A 20,062-nucleotide genomic window follows, 5' to 3' on the forward strand; every position below is an offset into this window, starting at 1 on the left:
GAACTACCACCAACGCTATTCTGATGAGTTTAGCGAATTAGGAGTTTGAGTTTTAGGTTTAGAAGAATGATTTTCTCGTGGATGTTGTCTAGAACTCTGAGTACCATCTTGAAAATTTTTCAAAATCTTTAAGAATGTGTCATACATGGTTAAATTTCCAACCGACTTGTAGTTTCGATCTTCTTTGAGAAACTCTCCTACTTGTTGCATTTGCAAGTAGTTATTAATAAATTAATTTCATGTAGAAATCGTAATTATTGCAATAAAATCACTTGAACATGTTTAATACTCACTATATCATTATTCGAGGCACCACTTTGATGTCTACTTTCAATTGCACTTATGCAACTGTGAAATTTCTTTATTGCTTTCAAGATACTTTGAACATGAGCTTGCAACGATTTTATCGTATGATCCTTTTAATTTTGCTTTTTTCTTTGTTTGTAGTCATTGTGTACCAGATCTTAGAAATTTTCTGATGATTGATATACCCCAATCACTGTGTCATGTGAAATTTGCATATAAACTTGAGACAATAGGATATCTTCGGCGTTACTATAGCTAGTACCACGAGTAGCCATTTTGTGTAGAAAAAAAGAGAAAGAATGAGTATTTGACTTAGATAATAGAGATGTGAATTTGTTAGTTAAATTGTCTGACTGCATGGGCCGGACAATTTGCAGGTCGTAGTGGAAGTTCAATGATTATTCTCAAAGCAGTAGCGGATTATGATATTTGAATATGACACAATTATTATTATTTTTTGATAAATTACATAAATAATAAATAAATAAATTTAAAAACCGCGCGACGGAGGACTCGAACCCAATACCTCATGTCTTAATTAGGCATTAACCTACTATTACTAGACCAACACACGCACACATGTTATGATTATTTTGGTTTGTCGGGCACCAACGATATAAATGTGTTGGATTCATCGCATCTTTTCAATAAATCTCATTTAAGGTATAGCCCCTCCAACTAATTACGTTATTAAAGGAAAAAAAATATAATGTGGGTTATTACTTAGCTGGATTAGTGTGTTATTGGGATGGGATAAAGAAGTACAACATGATATAATGGCCACTTGTATACTATTGGAGTTTAAAATTATTTAAGGTATTAGGCCGGTTTGCAAAAATAGGCCAGTTATTTTAAATTTTGGCATCCGTGAGCCACATTTGAACCCAATCAGGCTCTTTTGGCCATATTTTGACCCAAAAATGTGGCCTATAAATGCCGAATTGTGCCCAAATATATGCCCCAAGAAAATCAAAAATTAAAATAACTAACCTATTTTTGCAATTTCGAAAAATATTGACCTATTTTTGCAAACCATCCTAAGATAGTGGCCTTAAATAAATTTAAACTTTATAATATTGCATACTATGATAATTTAAGATGAACGTGACCTTAGTCTTCCTAATTTTGACAAAAATATTAATAAATAAAAAACTTATCCAAAATCACCTTATTTAATGATAATCAATGATAATCAATTTACATTGAATAATTAATGAAAGAGTTAAATATATAGGAAAAAATTTGATTTGGAAAGCCAAAATGACTTGTGAAATGTAAATAATTGAAAAGGCTAAAATGACTAATAAAATGAATAGGAGTAATTTTTAATGAATTTTATTTTAAAATTTGTATTTTTTTAGTTACAATAAATACTAATTAATTAATTGTGGTTTGTTTTCCTTACACACAACACTATAAATAATGTGTGCATATTTCTCCTCTCACAACACGCTCAACTTACATTATTAAAATATTTTTCCTTTTGGGACGAGTATTATTTATTTTTATATTTAATTAATATACACAATACCTATAATTTATAAATTTAACTTTTGTCATTTTTTCTTGTCAATTACGTTTGGAATTGGACAATAGACTTGAGTTCCCATTTATAAATTTAATTTTTGTCATTTTCTTCTTGTCAACTACTCTTGGAATTTGGAATTGGATAGTGGTGAATCAACTACCAACACCTATCCTAAATATTCATAACTCAAGAAAAAGTAAGTAACATGTGTAATGAGTTTAGAAGAATCTTTAAGAATAAAACATTTTTTATTAATATTTCAGCGTCTTTGTTATCGATGTTAATCAACCACCCAGCCTCAGACTCAACACATTACTCCCTAAACTACATACTAATAAAGTCAAAGCGTAATTATCATTTGTGAAATGCATTCGAGATTTCTCGGGAGAAATTGATTTCGCTTGTGGCTGAACGCTTGATTGACTCGCACACTAACAAAGATGCTCAAATATTAATAAAAAGTGTTTTCTTCTCCAGTTGTTCTTAAGGATTCTTTTAAACTTCATCACACATGTTACTTACTTTCTCTGAGTTATGAATATTTAGAATAGGTTTTGGTAGTTGATTGATTGATTCACCTCTGCAGTTCCCACTAAATCTTCAATCTATATCCATATACGTAAATACATAAATAAGAATGAGAATAAGGCTTGTATTAAAGGAAAAGAAAAAGAGTACAAAACATCCAAGAAAGCGCAAAAGAGAGCAAACAAAAAACCGAGCCTCATTAAAACCTTCTAAGAAGAAGAGACCTTAGAAGGAAAAAGAGTACTCGTGAAAGACTCACATCCGGTTCAGGAGTGGGAAGAGACAACTTCAGGAGTTCCGGCCTAACCATCACCCCTAAGAAGCTCGGCTCAAGAAAACCGGTAGAAGAAGAACCAAGAAAGAAAACAGGAGACCAACAACAAAAGAAAACAACCCAACCAAAGCCCAAGGGAACCAACGAACCTGCTTATATAACCATACGGATATGACTATGCGTCGACATATCCCTTGCAACCGCAATTCGAATCTCCTCAATCGCAAAAGGCCACTAGCCTTCCTGCCGATCATCATTGGCCATAATATCTGCCGGTTGATTACCCTCACGGTAAATATGCGAGACCATCAAAGAAAAATCCCGAAGCAGGCGAAGAGTATGCTGCCAAAACGCCCTAAATCTCCAAGGAACATCACTCGAGCGAGAGTACAAAAGGTGAACCACATACATAGAGTCAGCCTCAACCCACAAATGCCGCCAGCCTCGGGTATGAGCAATGTGAATAGCATAGATCACAGCCAACAATTCCGCCTCGAAAGCAAAGCCGTTGCCGCCTTTAAAATGAAAACAACCTCGGACATGAGACCACTTGTCTCGAAAAACCCCACCCGCAGCAATAACTCCAGGAGCTCCCGCCGCCGAGCCATCTGTATTAACTTTAATCCATTGACCAACGGGAGGCCACCAGTGAACCTCCACCATACAGGGGGGAGGAGCAGCACGGCTCCTCACCCCAATCGCACGAGTGATCGAGAATAGTCAGCCCAAGAATTAGAAATATTACCCAACTTCCGGAAAACCCCATCAATCTCCATAAAGTAAGCCTTGACAAAGGCCAAAACCGCACGTCTATCAAAGCACAAATCCTCAAAAATAAGCGCATTGCGTCCCGACCAGATACGCCACATCAGAGTGATAATTCCCGCCTTCCAAAAAGAACCAATTTGGGAACTCCAAGAGAGATTCCAAGCCAGAACTAAGAAGGAATGAATATCCATGCACCCCAAGAGATTCTCTTTACCAAACCAACCTAAAAAATCAGTCCAAAGAGGGCGAACACACGAGCACTCCCAAAGCACATGCAAAATCGTCTCACTATCTCGGAGACACAAAGAACAAGCATTGGGCGCAATTAAACCTTGCCGGATCAGAACATCAATAGTAGGCAAGCGCCCATGGAGGACACGCCAACAGAGAATAGATCTCCTCATCGGAATAAAGTCCTCCCAGATCCATTTGCCCCAGCTAACAGCAGGAAAACGATGGCAAATATTAGAAAAAGCCAAAGAGGCCGAAACCTCACCCTTAACCGACTGTTTCCAATATCTCGTATCCCTCTGGCCGCCCATCGGAATACGCAGAATATCATCCACAATATCAGGATAACGAGAAACAAAGGATGTCGTGAAATGCCAAACACCATCATAAAAATAATCACTAACCGAGAAGCTCAGAAAATCATGCATATATATCGGAATTTTAAGTTTATCCACAAGCTTGTACCCAAGCCAATCATCCCGCCAAAAGTAAGTATGCTCACCACGGTCAATACAAACATAAGAATCATCCACCAACTGATTGACTTCTTCTTTCATCCCAATCCAAACAGAAGAGTTCGACACCGAATCCTTTGCAACCCCAAAATTGTTTAGATATCTCGATCTCAGAATGGAATGCGCCCAAACAGTTCCCTGAATTAACTTCCAAGCCAGCTTCATCAAATAAGATTTGTTCATTAACGTAAAAGATCTAATGCCGAGGCCGCCTTCTTTCAAGGGGGAGCAGACTCTACCCCAACTAACAGCACAGCTGGGCCGTTTATCAATATTTCCCGACCAAACGAAATTACGACATTTCCTGTCAAGGGAGTGCAGTAACGATTTTGGCCATTTGTAAACCATCATGGAGTGAACAATCGAACTCTGAATAACCGACTTGACTAAACAAAGCCTCCCAGCCATAGAAAGATGACGACCTTTCCATCGAGCAAACTTCTGGACAATCCTATCATGAATTGCCTGAAAGAAAGAAGCTCTCGGACGCCCAACGAAAATTGGAACTCCCAAGTAATTGAAAGGAAGGTTCCCGGTAGTGAAACTGAGCTCACGATGAATAGCACTTTTCCTGTCATTGAGAACTCCCGAACCAAAGTAAATGCAAGACTTCTCCAGACTACACTGCTGACCCGATATAGAGTCATAGTAAGAAAAGATCTGATGAATTTTTCTAGCATTCCGAACCGTAGCTTTACAAAAGATCATAACGTCATCCGCATAGAACAAGTGAGTAGGGAACTGAAAAGTTCGACTATATCGCATAGGTTCAAGATGCCCAGAATCAACGCAGCTGCTAAAAAGCCGACTCAAGATATCCTCCGCAATTCCAAAGAGAATCGGAGAAAGGGGATCTCCCTGACGCACTCCGCGAGAACAAGCAAAATATCCCCGCAGCTGACCATTATAGAGAATAGAAAGCCTCGCCGAGCTGAAAATAATAGAAATCCAGTAAATGAATTTCTCATGATAGTGATTAGCTCGCAAAACTTGCAAGATAAAATCCCATCGAATAGTATCAAAGGCTTTTCGGATGTCAACTTTACAAGCCATATTACGTCCCCTGTCCGTGCGTTTCATACAGTTGAAACCTTCCGAGCTGAGCATGATGCAATCATGTATATTACGCCCGCTAATAAAGCCGAATTGATTGTCAGAAACATGAGACGCAGCCACCACGCCAAGACGAGAGGCAAGAATCTTCGAGATAATCTTGAATAAGAAATTCGAAAGGACAATCGGGCGAAGATCAGCAACAGTGTCGACAGAATCCTTCTTTGGAATCAAAATCATCGTACTGGAATTACACCCAGAAGGTAAATAAGAATGGCGAAAGAAATTCTGAACAGCCGCAATGACATCCGCTTTAATCACATCCCAGCAACTTTGAAAGAAGTTACCAGAGAAACCATCAGGGCCAGGAGCACTTGAAGCATCCATATTAAAAACCGCCGCCGCAATTTCACTCTCATCGGGTATACTTACCAACCGCGCATTCTGATCATCAGACACCCCCGACTCAAAAAGCGCATCAATCTCTAACTGATCTCCAGAAGGTCGACCATCATCAGCGAAAAGAGACGTAAAGTGGTCAATAATATGATTCTCAATAATAGTGGCATCATAAGTCTCTCTACCATCAATCTTGAGGCGAGTGAAAGGAGCATTCCGTTTCTTGAACTTGGTCAAACGGTGAAAAAACTCAGTATTCCTGTCTCCATCCCGAAGCCAGTTCGCACGGCTTTTTTGCTGAAGCAAACAGTTCTTATGTGTCAAAGATACATTTAGCTTTGCCTGAAAACTAACCTCCTCATCAAAGAGATCGTTCGTGTATCCAGAAGCAGAAATCTTCCCCTGAGTAGTCTCAAGCTGTTTCATGAGAGAAGAAATGGAGGAATCCACATTGCCAAAAACCTCTTTATTCCAAACCCCAATCTCCTTACGAAGCCTTTTCAATTTCAACATAACACATAAAATAGGGCAGCGTGTGCTGACAGTCTCCCTCCAAGATGTCGCCACCATCTCCTGAAAGGTCGGATGCAAGGTCCACATATTAAGAAAACGGAAAGGCCTACGACCAGTAGGGTTTGTCAATTTGCATTGCAACACCAACGGAGAGTGATCCGAAGTGAGGCGAGGCAGGACAGCAGTAACCAACGACGACCAGAGATCAGCAAAACCCTGCGAAAACAAAGCACGATCTAAAACAGATTCCACATGGTGTGGTAAAAATCTACGTCCCGACCAAGTGAAACGAAGCCCCTCCGTAGGGGATTCAATAAAGCCAGAGTCATCAATAAAATCACAAAACTCCTCACAAGAACCTCTATGTGGCGAAGCTAAACTCAGACGCTCATGAGCACCTTTCACCGCATTAAAATCGCCCATGAAAACCATTTTTCCAGAGACGAAACGAAGAAGATCATGCCAGAGATCACGGCGGTCATTTTGGTCATTCGAACCATGAACAAAAGCAATACGAAAATCATAACTATGCCACAGGCAGTCCACCACAACCACCTGATCAGAAGAGAACAAAACATTAGTAACAACAGAAGAGTGAACAAAAACCCAAATATTCGAACAGCGAGGAGACCGGCAGTTTTGATGCACCGGGACAAGATTCAACGAATTCCAGTAACTCTGTCTAACTTTCCGAAACGCCCGTTTCGGTTCAAGAATGCCCAACACCACCGGGCTAAAAGAATTACAATGCTCCTTCAGCAGACGTTTGGATTCATCCGTCAAACCACGGACATTCCATGCAATAATATTCATCAGAATTGATTTATGTTAGCGGAGGCAGCTCCGCTTCTTTCAACCTCTTCCGCCCAGCTCTCTTTGGCGACGCTCTCCATGGCTAGAGCGCTGTCTCTATTACTTTTATCAATCACAAAAGTACGCGACGTATCACCCGTGTTACGAAGTCTACTTTTAATGCTTGTGTCCGCTGGCCTGTTGGCTGTGTTCTCCGCTGCCCTAGCAGCTTGCTCCTGTTTGGATGGTCTTCCTCGTCGCTTAGCAGGAGCAACTGTTTCTGGCATGGGCGCTTTAGCTATCGCCAAAATCTGCTCAAGTCTTTGAGCTTTCAAGGCATTATTAACAGCAATATCATCCGTTGTGGAAACGTACTTCCCACTGCTGTCATAGTTCACTTCTTCATCCTCATCCGAAACCTCCTCCGAGATATGGCCATCATGGATCGCAGAAATGTTGACTGGCTGATCAAACACCGAGTTTTTACAAGGTTTTAGACACTCGGCCAACCTATCAGGGCCGTAGTGTTCAGCAGAATTGGAATCATCCAAAGATTTACCCCTAGAAAGACGTACCCGCCGCTGCTTGCTCCGGTTCTTCAAGCAATTCAGTGCCTTCGTTATCCAACAGGGCAAAACTGTTGTTCGACGCCGAAACCGGCAAGCCTAACTGTTTCTGGTGATCATTTTTCTGAAGTGAGTAACATCCCGGGTCCAAACGAGCTGGGGAAACCTGTATGCCTTCGCGTCTCGAACCCACCTCAACCGGCCTATCTCCCTTTGCTGTCTCCTGCTCATGTTCTCTCTCGTCTCTTGCATCACCAGAGATAGGTTGCCACTGTTTCCCATTTTTAACCAAAGGCTGTTGACTTCTATCTTGAACATCCTCTTCCACAACCTTCTTAACCGAAATTTTCTGACACTTTTCGTTGGGATGTCCTGTAAGTTTACATTTTGAGCAATAGAAAGGTAAATTCTCATACGTGAATTCAACATAGAACGAAAAAGTATCGTTATCAATTAAGAGGGTAGTAGGAAAGGATTTGGACATATCTAACTCAATAAGAAGGCGCGCGAACTGCCCAAAATCACGACGAGCCGAGGCTCCATCAATTTTAATAGGATGACCAATGTACCGCCCAATCCCGACTAGAATCTCAGGATGCCAATACTCAATTGGCAAATAATGTATCCTCACCCATATATTCGCCATGGAAGAATGCTCTTTAAATGGATCAAAGTGTTTGGACCATTCTCGAAGACGTACATGACCACAAGATAATTCCCAGACCGGCTTGGCTTTAGCACGAGTTTTGTCTTCAGGAGTCCGGAAAGCCAGCGTATAATACCCTTTCCCAAGAGGAATAAGTTGCCACTCAGATTCTAATTTCCAAATTTTGTGAAGTTCTGCCTTGAGAAGCAATGCAGGTTGAGGTTTGTCTCCTTTACGAAGGAGAAGACGACCAATAATAGCATGAGAGAATTCCTTACTGACTTTTTGCGCATATAGGTGCTGTGGAACTTTTAAGGAAAACTGCTCTCCCTCTTTGGTGGGACGTAATGAGTGAAACCGATGAGCAGCTAGGTCGGGACGTCTCGGTGGCCTGTTCATCGTGATATCAGCATACGATTTGGAGTTGGGCATTTTTTCAGCCCCCACATCCGAATCATTAGGGTTTGAGATAGCTGTGGTGTTGGGTATAGCAACTTCTCGTTCCTCCACAAAAGCAGAATCTGCTCCGTTACCGCCAGCCGAGCCCGCACCAGTCTTTGTGTAGTCATTCATCGGGGAATTATTGCAGGCAAAATTGTTCGAAACTATTGGGAGATTCAGACCTCCCGGAGAAGTCATGTGGAACCAAAAAACTTCTGCAGCAGGAGCCGGAAAAAGCAAACAGACAGCAGCTAAACAAGGGAGAGCCAAAATCGGTCTTTGGTGCTTTTTGTCAAACAGCTGGTGTGCTGTTTTTGGGACCTGGTTTGTGGAGGTTGGAGACGCCACGGAGACAGCAGCCACCAGATCGGTCCACCAGAAACGCTGTCGGATCCGGCCACCAGAATTTGGCCACCATAAACGCAGCTACCGCCTGTGGGTTGACTGCTTCAGAGGAGGCCGGTCGCCGGGCTTGTGGTGACAGAGCCGGCGCCGCGCAGACACAGAGGGTGAACTGCAGATGACGACGGTCGCCGGGACGGTGGGGAGAGGTTGCGCCGCGCAGACGCAGAGCACCTGCGACTCTCTCTCTCTCAAGCTCTATCTCTCTCTAAAGTCAACGATCTGTCATCCTCGCCACAACGTCGCCGCGCAGACACAGAGGGACGCCGTTCGCCGGAACGGAGCCGGTGCCGCGCAGACGCAGATCGCCTGCGATTATCTCTCCGTCAATCTCTCTTTTTCTCTAGTAATCTCCTATTATTATCTCAGTTTGTCGTAAAATTACTCGACCGTATAATTATTACAATTAATACTTATAAAATAATATTGCACTTTATATTCCATCCGCTATGCAAAACTTGAGCAGTATTCATTTTCGGATTGTCCCACGAAGATTGAGCACTTTTATATTATGACAAAAGTTTTTCCCTTTATTCACATTTCTACTTTTTCATCCACCACACTTAACACACAAAATACTAATTCCTTAAAATCTGTGCCAAAAAGAAATTGCTGAAGCTCAAGAAGGAGGGAGTAATTTTTTTTTTCATTACTTTAAAAATATTATATTACAAAAAGTGGTATTTTATGATTACATACACACTATTTTATTTCTTGAGGCATTACCATATTATTTCCATAAACTAAAGATTCAACCTTCAAAAATAAAATCATTAGATTGTTACATGATTATGAAGCATAAACATAAATAAAATTAAGAAAATATTAGTAGTTTGATTGAACAGGCTTGGGCTAGGTTGAGCTTCAAATAAGCTTAGGGTCGGCCCAGTCCTAAATTAAATAAAAACCCTAATTGAGTCCTCTTCGAGTGGGCGGCCCATGCCAACTTGCTCTGTTTATCCTTTTGGGCCGATCTTGGGCTGAGTTAGGTTAGGACCGGCCGATTCATTTGACACCTTTGGGTATATGTTAAATAAATACTACTCCCTTTGTCCCACGAATCTTGAGTCACTTTCTTTTTTCGACTGTCCCACAAATTTTGAGTCATTTCCTTATATGGCAAAAAAAAAATCTCTTTATTCACTTTTTTATATACCACACTTAACACACTAAATACTACTCATTTTCTTAATTCTCGTGCAGAAAAAAATTGACTCAAGATGCAAGGGACGGAGGAAGTACTATTTATTAAGTTAAAGAACACTTAATCGAATTAAATCGAGCAACAAGAAAAGAATCCGAATGTGCGTATAGGAGATGAGATGAGTGGAGTTGGAGTAGGTGGTTGTAACTTATTAGGGGTTAGGCCAACTTAAAATACCCTCTCAATTCATATTTCACACGTATCACTATCTGTCAATTTGCTCGCTCGTCTGCGTGCCTTATTTCATACGCCAAAGACATACCAAGTCTACTTTTGAGGTCATAATTTAAAACCATCAAAAAGTCTAGTGGATCAAAATATTGTTTTTTATCAGGAGAATAATATTTTTCAAAGCCATCCGTAGCTATTATTTATAAACATTCTTTAGGTGACTTGATTAAAAAAACTATTAGTACACAATTTTTATTCATATCTTTCAATTTCAGTCATAAGTTTGGTAAGTCATTATCTAAGCCACCTTAAACAAAGGGATAATAGTATCTAAATACATGATTTTTTATATATATTTTTGATTCATATATAAATTTTGAAATCTGGTTTTTAAATATATGATTTTTTTTAAATAATTTTGCATACAATAAACATTTTCAACAATATCTAAGTTCTACGTCTCGAATCCCTAAATCGCTATAATGGCGAATCCACAATTTTGAATCGCAAACTACAACATTGAATTCTAAACTCACAGCTTTTCAAGCTTTAAATTATGAAAAATAATGCCTTAAATGATAATCTAAAATTTTGAAACTTATTTTATGATGAAACGAAAACGTGTCATTACTAGCCCGACTACATCGTTTAAGAAGACTTTTATTTAAGCCATGTAAACAGTCCAACTTCATCTTAGTATTCATTCGCAGAAAATGCTCATCGTGTGCAAAATTAGAAGAAAAAAAATCGTGTATTTGAATACATAATTTTAAGTTTATATATAAAATTAAAAATTTATTAAAATTCATGTATTTAGGTACTATTATTGCTCAAACAATTGTTTGTTTTGAACTTCAGAACCAATTAATTATTCAAAATTTGATAATCTATCCACGCTACGAAAAAAGAAACTAAGATTAGATTTACCGTTCGAAAGATGATTACATTTTATATAAAATTGTAAACTCTTTTAGTATCGGGATTTTGTTAGCTTTAAGGGTGTGTTTAGTATCTATGTTTAGAAATAATGTGATTAATAAAATTAAGATAAGTAATATAGAAAAGATGAGATTAGTTATTTATCTAGCCTAGTATAAATAATAGTATGAGAATGTGGAGGAAGTATTCCCTCCGTCCCACAAAGTTTGAGCAGTATTTTTTTTTGTATTGTCCTGCGAAACTTGAGCATTTTTCTTATATGGCAAATTTTTATCATTTTCCTTATATGAGCTCTTTCCCTTTATGACAAAATACTAACTACTTAAAACTCATGCCGAAAAAAAATTGTTCAAGTTTCAGGGGACGGAGGGAGTATTTTTATAAAGGTGAAATAGTAGAGTAAGGCAAGATCCTTAACTATCATGGTCCAATTTGTTAACTAATACTCCCTCCGTCCACGATATTATTTTTATTTTATTAACGACACGGATTTTAAGAAAATAATGGGTAATTTTAAGAAAAAAGTGGGTAGTAGTTGAGAGTAATGAATATTGTTGTAAGAGGAGTTTGAGTCCCACCATTGTTGTGAGTGGAGTATGTAGACCATACTGCTATAAATGAAAGTGGAAATGATATTGTGGACGGATCAAAATGAGAAAAGTGAAAACAATATCGTGGACGGAGGGAGTATGTGCTAACTGTTGTGCCTAAAAATATCGCCCCTAACAGAAAACTAAAAGAACACAAAAATTTACGTGGTTCGATCTAGATCTACATCCACGTAGGGTCGGTCGGAATAATTCACTATTTGTGGTGGGAGTTTACAATTACAGAGTTGTTGCTAAATAATGAATATATGCCCATATTTATAGGCAAAATACTAAGAATTCTAGTAAAAGTAAGACTTCTTTTAGACTTATAATAGAACTATAATTCCTCATGTTTATCCATATCTTCGTGATAATCTTCTTTTATCGGATATGTGATGGTCTTCAAGATAGGGCCGAATCCCGAGAAGTCAGGGCTGCTAGGCTATCAACAGCGTTGTTACAGTTGGATTGACTTTAATCTTTCGGTCTTCAAGAGATGCATATTTTTTTCCTCATCACTAACAAACGCCCATATAATTAAACAAAGATTATTTAACAATCTTAGCTTATATAGTGTATCGAGCACACCATAAATATACCCCCCCCCCTCCCCCAGTCCTCTATAAATATGTAATTACGTATGATTGACCATGACACGAGTTTTAATAAAAATTGTTTAAAGTATTGATAGTGGAAAAAGAGTTCCACATTGAGGGTATTGTTAAATAGATTGTGTGTAAGTTAAAAGGATAAAATTATAAAAATTATGTGTGGATAGTGCCCAAAAATAAAATATGTATAAATTTGGGACGTACCAACAAGAACAAATATGCATAAATATGGAGGATGGGGGAGTAATACATTTGACTTCTAAAATATATATATATATATATATATATATAGACACATACATACATTTGACTATACCAAAATCTTACTATTGGTATTTAATTAGTTTTTGATCGGTGTCCCCAATGGGACATTTGAACAGTGAAAATTTCTGTTTGTGAATTCTAAAATTTAGAGTTCAAATCTCACTGTTATTTTTATTCTCCGAACTAAAAGAAAAAAAAAATGAAAGAAAAATGTAGTTATCGATCGGTATGATATGTTTGCATAATAATAATGTAACATGCCATTATTGTGAAAGCAAAGGCTTGTGTATCTGTAGCGGATTTCATAATTGATATAAATTGATGTAACAAATAAATATTTAAAACATTAGAACTAACGAGTATAAACTAATTTACGCTTTTCCAATATAACATTCAACATTATTAGAACTGTATAACTAACGACGTGTTACGCTGAATTTTCAGATGTAATCTTGGTAACTCGACGGGACATAAATTAACCTAAATTAACTTTCTAAATATCGACTTTATCATTGATTTTTTCAAACAAGACTCTATAAAAGTTTTTTTTTTTTTTTTTTTGTAGAGTTATCAAAATATCCATTTTGCTGTTATAAAAACAAAAAAATAGCTATAAAGATGAAAGAAATAAAATAATAGCTATTTTTCTTGAAATACTATTTGTCCTTAATTCACCATTATAAGATTTTATGATTATGAATTGTAGGCAAAATATAGTTAATACACAACTAAAAAACATTATGGTTACAAATTAATGAAAACAATAAAATAGCTCAACTAATCCCAAACAATAGGACTTTATTAGACCGAAATGAAGATAAATTCCTTGCAATTAATTAGTGGACGGATTTTGTCTTATTTTTCTTGCTGATAAAGATTAATATATTTGGCCATGAGAAATTATCATAATAACAAGAATAAAATTGTAAGAATAACTATTTTTTTATTATCCCTTTTTATCTTAATAACTATTTTATTACTTTTACAATAACCAAATACATATTTTATTAATTCACTCATTTTTATAGCTCTCCGCCCACCCATATTTTTTCGTCAAAATACTGCTAGCCCTCAGAAGTCACAAGACCTTTTTTCCTCTAACAAGGACATATACGATGATAAGATCACATGACCATAGGTCCATAACAACAATCAGAGTAAGGGACCTATTAACTATATTGATAACTTTTTCTAAAATAGTTATACTTTGGTGAAAGTAGGTAAAAATCACTTTTTCACTACAAATAGGCCATTTGAAGAAATTTTCTTTTTATCTCCTAATAGAAAATGACGCTTAACTTTAATAATGATTTCCCTAGTGTTTGTATATAAATTTAGAAACAATACATAACATAGATACTAGCTTCAAATCCGTTCGTCAAGAATAATTTTATACCGTCATTTATAATTATTTTATATCATTTCTATTATCATAACATATAAAATTATTTTAATATAAATTATTTTTTAATTAATTTCATTTGACCAAATTAGATTAAGGATTAATTACGCCAAAAATTATGAACTTTGGGTCAATTTCCAAACTTTCCATGAACCCTTTTTTTAATCAAAACTTAATGTGTTGAACAAATTTTCATAACTTTTTTCCTTCGATGAGCTCCGGACTGACATGATCATTTTCAGGCAATACGAGCTGACATGGCGCTTATGTGGACCAAAAATTAACACATGAAAAATAATAAACAAAAAAAAAACAAAAAATAAAAAACAAAATTGACATGACTGCTCCTCTACCGCCGCTAAAGGTGGCTGCTCCTCCACCGCCGCCGTCCACCACAAGTGGCTGCCGTTCCAGACCTCGCGCCTCTCTAGGGTTTGCGCCGCCGAGGGTTGCACCTCCTTCGCGCGGTGCCGCCACCCGACCTCGCTCGGCCGCCGCCCTCATCATGTTCAGCCTCAAATTGAACATAAATTCTTCCCTTCCCAATTCGTGCCCTAACTTCTCCATCAAAGCCGCCGCCGCCGCCTCGGCCTTCGAACTCCAGCTCCATCGCCGCGTTTCCATATGTTGCCCACTTTCCTTCGTGCCCGAGGTCTTCTCTCCCTAATTTGTGCCCTAGTGTCTTATTTCCCCTTCGAAATCGAGTCCAGCTCTTCTCTGTCTTGTTGAATCCGGCTTTCCCTGACTCCGGTGAGCAGTAGACTCAAGGCTGCCACCGCCAAGCGGGCGGTCCCGGCGACGTCTCATGATCAGTTTTTCGGCTAGGAGGCATGGTTGAAGTTCAAAACGACATCATTTTACCCCCAACTAAACGACGTCGTTTTGGTTCTCGTCCGGCGATGCCATGTCATATTTCAGGTTATTTAAAAATGCCATATCTGCTATGAATTTGGGGGGGTTTTTAGAAATCATGGAAAAATTATTCAACACCTTAAATTCAGGGAATTTTTGATAAAGAAAAAAAGTTCATGGAAACTTTGGAAATGGACCCAAAATTTATTATTTTTGGCGCAATTAACCTTTAAATTAATGATACAATGTTTGAAATTTATTATTTTCCCCCCCACCCCCCGCCTTCACCCAAAGTTGAGCTCTAATCCCCTCTCGATCTTTGTTGGTGGGGGAGAGGCGGAGGAGATGAGCGAGAGTGAGAGGTGGAGGCTCTATGTGGCGTTTTGAATTGGAATGATTGTGAGGGAAATACAACTCTGGAGAAGTGGCGACAGTGGTGGTCGATGAAGCTACCGGTTGGAGAAGTGGCGCCGGAGCCGAGAGATGAGAGAGAGTGGTGACGTGAGAGAGAGAGAGAGAGAGGTGTGTGTGTGTGTGTGTGTGTGTGTGTGGTGATTCCAACTGTCACATTGGCATTTCGGCTGCCACGTTGACGTTCCGTCTGCCAAATCAGATTTGATTTAAGCGAATTTGTAATTTGTGGAAAAATTTAAAACCAATTATAAATTAATATATTTGAAAGTCAAATTTTAGGGTCGTGATATAAACCAAAAAATGAAAAAAATTCATGGATTTTCCCGGTATTAACCCTAAATTTAATATCTCATATATTTTTTTCTTGATTTTCCCCCCTATAGTTAAGGAATAAGGTTGCGGATAAACATAGCAAAGTAATGAATAATAATCTACAATCAAGGAAAAAATATACTTAAAAGTAAAAGTGTATTATTTTTTTGCTGCCAGAGTGCGACATTTGAATTGAGTTGAATTATTAATAAATTGTAATTAGCACAATGAAAGAAAAATTATTGAATATTTAAAGTAATTCTAGCATGATTATGCCTGATTTTCTTGTTACATGATAGAATATAAATATATATTTTTATATAAGTTTTCATTTTTATGAAATTTCATATAAAAAAAATAATTAGGAAGTGGAGATAATATGTAGTACTTCATTTGTCTCATTTTTATGTTTTTTTTTTAAATCTCAAATTATATTCTTTTATCTCTTTTAAAAAGAAGTCAAGTAATTTTTTTTATCTCAGAATTGCATTATTTTACCTTATTAAAAAGAAGTATTATAAAAAAAAAAACTATTTATTTGGTCATCAAATTTCTGTATAAACAATACCTACTTAAAAATTAAAATTGGCAAAATTTAATTTGACAATAAAAAATATAATTATTTATTTGGGCAATTAATTAATTAGCCAAATTATATTTGAAGTAACTATAGCATGATTATGATTGGTTTCCTTGTTAAGCGGAGAATAGAAATACCATTTTTATAACAGTTTTCATTTGATAAAATTCAATATATAAAATGATTAGGGATTAGATATTACATATTTTTCGTTTACTTCATTTGTCCAAATTTTATACTATGTTTTTTCTTTTTTAATTGCATTCTTTTATCTTTTTATTAAAAATAAGTATTAAATTAATAATATATCAAATTAAAATTCTAAAAAATAAAACTATTTCTTTGGCCATCAAATTTCTATACAAACAATACTACTTGAAAATTGAAATCGGTAAATTATTCATTCCAATAAAAAAAATTGAAGCTTGGGTCCGCGATTTGGGGGTAAGTGAAGGAGTATTGATTGGGTTGTCTCTTTCATTTTTTGGTTTTTGGCTGAAAATCGAAGCTTAGTTTGGGCGAGGAAGGTGGAGGAAGGTGATGTAACGATGCGAAGCCTGATTTGGTTTTTGGTTGAAAATCAAAGCCTTTTTTTGTTTTTTGGCTGAAAATCAGAGCCTGGTTTTGATGGGCGCCAAAGCTCGCTTGCCGTTGGTTCGCCTGTGAAGGTGAGGGGCGAGTGGCGACCGCCGGCGTCGTTGCCATCGCCAGTGAAGTTAGGTTGAAGAAGATAAATTAGGCTGAAGGAATTCTTAATTAATTCATTAATTTTGATGGACCACATTTAATTAAACACTAATTATCCATTTCTTAATCTCCGTGGCGAAAAGAATATGGCCATTTTTAATGTGACCACATTTAATTAAACACTAACTATCCCTTTCTATGTACACACACACATATATATATATATGTATGTATATATATAATCTAGTAATAATAAATTGAATCATTTATATAATACAAAAATATAACTTTAATAAATATGTTTCCATAAAGTGAAGAGAGAAATCATTTTTTTTATAAATGAAGAGAGAAATCATTAATATAGTATGAATGAAATTAATTATTGAAAATAGTATTTGTAATTAAGAGGACAAAAAATGAAATTTAGGAAATTAATAATAGAATCGTACGAGATTGCCACATAGGATAGAGAATCATTGTTGTAGCTTAAACATATATTGCTATTATATATTTATTATAGATAGATTATTGAAAATAATATTTGTAATTAAGAGGATAAAAAATAAAATTAAGAAAATTAAGAATCGAATTGTACGGAATAGAGAATCGTTGCTGTAGCTTGCACATAATATATTAGTAGTATTATATATTTATAAATAGATAGATATGTGATACGCGCAACGTATGTTGACTGTAGAATATTAGTGCGAATGATTATTAAATAAAATGAATACAAAACTATATTTATCACCAATAATGCTGCACTGGAATTGCATCTCATCCAACGCTGATTATGATTTCGGTGACACTCAAGTGGCCATCGGCCCTTAAATTTTCCGGCCGAATCCCGGCCACTTTCGAAGCCTTTGTTTCCACATACCACCACCTCTCCACCTTTCTCCGGTCGGACTCCGGCTCTTCAATCGTCTCCTTCGTAATGTACTCCGCCGGCACTTTTCTCGCAATCACTCTGCCTGCATGGATATTTCTCTACTTCAGAAAAATCAATAAACCCTTCATTCGCGCCGCCGATTCGGCGCCCCTCGTCAACGCCCCCTCTCCGGAGAGACGCGTGGGCCCTATCGTGGATAACGGTAAAAGTTTTTGCCGATGTTTTGATTTCATATTGATGGAAGGAAATCACATGCAAATGATTTTTGAGAAGAAATTGGACCGTTAGTTAATTACGTTCTAGAAATTTAGATATGTTTGTGGTGATTATATAAATCGTTAATTATCTTTAGCTCATGGTCCAATTTTTTGCATTTTCACAGTTTTGGGGAATTCACTGCATTTTCTGATATTGCTTCATTTTTCATTTTGTATGTGTGTGTTTATTACCTATTGAAGCTGTGGCGATGAATTGATTTGTTCTTGATTCGATTTATGGTTTTTATGTAGATGGAGTTTTCAGTGTGATTGAGATGATATGTTATCAATTAGTTGTAATAAACTTGCAACTCATGATTAGTTCTATGTAGCTCACCAGTTAATATCTAACACTATGATTAGGTGTGAGAACCCTATATCGCAAGGGAAATTCCCTTTTATGTGGGAGTTTTATCATTAATCAGGCTTGTTTAAAACTACAAATGATTCTTGTTTTGTGTTTCTTTGTTTGAGCACGGGATGCTTTCAATAGATGTCTTCTGTGTTTATGCGTTTGTATTCTACACATACAACAATCAGTTTTTCCATCTGTGGCTAGCCCGTTTGCTAGTTGAGTAACACTACATAGTAGGTTTGCCCGGAGTGCCATGACGAGATAGAGGAGGCAGCTTATGAAGGTTTAAGCATGTAAACTAAAGAGTCATTTCTTTTATCTCTATGCAGGGTCCCCTGCTATACATTACAGGTGGTTCTCGTTTTACCTTAGCTTGCGAGTTAGTAGACTCGTATTTTACCACTTGCTCAAGCATTAGTGTTTCTTTTTCACACAATGAGGTGATCCCTATATGTTTCCTATCTCAGCATACTCTGGAGGAATCACGAGAGGCCTAGATGTTGCTTACGAAGATGCACTGACAATTGATGATGCTGATTACGCTGAGGAACTTCAGTTCCAAGAAACACTGATAGCCTCGTTTTTCACTTCAGAGTTGGAAAATATTCCATCTTCATCTGTGCAAGAACCTAACGTCTACAAAGGAGTGACGAAGCCTGAGATTGCTGAGGATTCATACCAAAGCTTCTGTGGAATATGTTTGGAAAACAAAGAGAGCTGGCTGATGTTCGCGAATGAGACGTGTCACCACTCCTTCTGTTACGAATGCACAACCAGCCATGTTGTAGCAAAGATCCAAGATAAAGTGAGAGACATAGCCTGCCCTGCACCAGGCTGCAACGCTGTACTTGACTTTGATGCTTGTAGGCTAATGATTTCCGATGAAGCCCTTGTTCAGTGGGACGAGTCCCTCTGCATGTCACTCATCCCTGAATCTCAGAAACTGTACTGCCCTTTCCGTGACTGCTCAGCTCTGCTCGTGAATGATCATGGGGATGCCTTTGAGAAGCTAAGATGCCTGGTGTGCAGCAGGTGGTTCTGTGCACAGTGTCGCGTCCCTTGGCACGTGGATTTCACGTGCAAGGAGTTCCAGAAGCTATATGCGAAGAAGGGAGGGAAAGTGGACAAGATAGTGAAGGAACTCGCGAAGAAGAAGAGCTGGCAGAAGTGCCCCAAGTGCAAGATGTATGTGGAGAAAACAGAAGGCTGCGTGCACATTACTTGTAGGTGCAAATACGAGTTCTGCTATAGATGTGGAGCCAAATGGTCGGATTCTCACGGCAGCTGCCGCCGGAAATCGTAGATGCACGGAGCCGTGGCTTCTGCTCTGTATATATGTTTATTGGTCTTTATTAGTGTAGATGCTTCAAGGCAAGAGTTATTATGTTTAGATGTTTAGACATATGTTTGCAAGAATTAGGAATCTCCTCCTAGCTTGAGCTGTTTAATTTCTTGTACGTACAGTTTCTCCTACACATTGACCTCTAATCCAGCTTCTTCTTTCTGACCTCTAATCCACAGTTTTTCATCAAATGCTTGATTAATTTGCTTTTTTTACAAATAGAAAAAA

At 37.5% G+C, this 20,062-nt stretch overlaps 2 protein-coding genes across 5 annotated transcripts; one reads left to right on the forward strand and one right to left on the reverse strand.

Moving 5' to 3' along the window:
- Window positions 1-3,325: 3,325 nt before the first annotated feature.
- Window positions 3,326-8,758, reverse strand: LOC130993828 (uncharacterized). The gene is made up of 4 exons (XM_057918864.1): window positions 7,640-8,758; window positions 6,973-7,503; window positions 4,101-6,670; window positions 3,326-3,842 (listed from the first exon to the last, which is right to left on the reverse strand). The coding sequence occupies exons 1-4, from the start codon at window positions 8,756-8,758 to the stop codon at window positions 3,326-3,328; spliced, it is 4,737 nt and encodes a 1,578-aa protein (XP_057774847.1).
- An 8,924-nt stretch (window positions 8,759-17,682) lies between these two features.
- On the forward strand, window positions 17,683-20,006 carry LOC130992729 (E3 ubiquitin-protein ligase RSL1-like). 4 transcript variants are annotated; one of them, XM_057917462.1, is made up of 3 exons: window positions 17,683-18,082; window positions 18,730-18,843; window positions 18,960-20,006. In XM_057917462.1, exons 2-3 carry the CDS (start codon window positions 18,816-18,818, stop codon window positions 19,793-19,795), a joined length of 864 nt encoding a protein of 287 aa, XP_057773445.1. In that variant the 5' UTR covers window positions 17,683-18,082; window positions 18,730-18,815; the 3' UTR covers window positions 19,796-20,006. The 4 variants fall into 4 exon arrangements, with proteins under 4 accessions (XP_057773445.1, XP_057773444.1, XP_057773447.1 ...); XM_057917461.1 differs by having other exon boundaries at window positions 17,683-18,843; XM_057917464.1 differs by having other exon boundaries at window positions 17,684-18,082; window positions 18,822-20,006.
- The last annotated feature ends 56 nt before the right edge of the window (window positions 20,007-20,062 follow it).

This window comes from Salvia miltiorrhiza, chromosome 7 (assembly GCF_028751815.1).
Source record: "Salvia miltiorrhiza cultivar Shanhuang (shh) chromosome 7, IMPLAD_Smil_shh, whole genome shotgun sequence".
Taxonomy (NCBI): domain Eukaryota; kingdom Viridiplantae; phylum Streptophyta; class Magnoliopsida; order Lamiales; family Lamiaceae; genus Salvia; species Salvia miltiorrhiza.

Coding starts and splice junctions, on each gene's coding strand:
- LOC130993828 (XM_057918864.1), bottom strand. CDS start 8,758: ATGACTTCTCCGGGAGGTCTGAATCTCCCAATAGTTTCGAACAATTTT. Junction 7,504..7,639: donor CGAGACGCGAAGGCATACAG/GTTTCCCCAGCT, acceptor AATTGCTTGAAG/AACCGGAGCAAGCAGCGGCG. Junction 3,843..4,100: donor TGGCGGGATGATTGGCTTGG/GTACAAGCTTGT, acceptor TCCTGCTGTTAG/CTGGGGCAAATGGATCTGGG.
- LOC130992729 (XM_057917460.1), top strand. CDS start 17,782: ATGATTTCGGTGACACTCAAGTGGCCATCGGCCCTTAAATTTTCCGGC. Junction 18,083..18,959: donor GGGCCCTATCGTGGATAACG/GTAAAAGTTTTT, acceptor TTCCTATCTCAG/CATACTCTGGAGGAATCACG.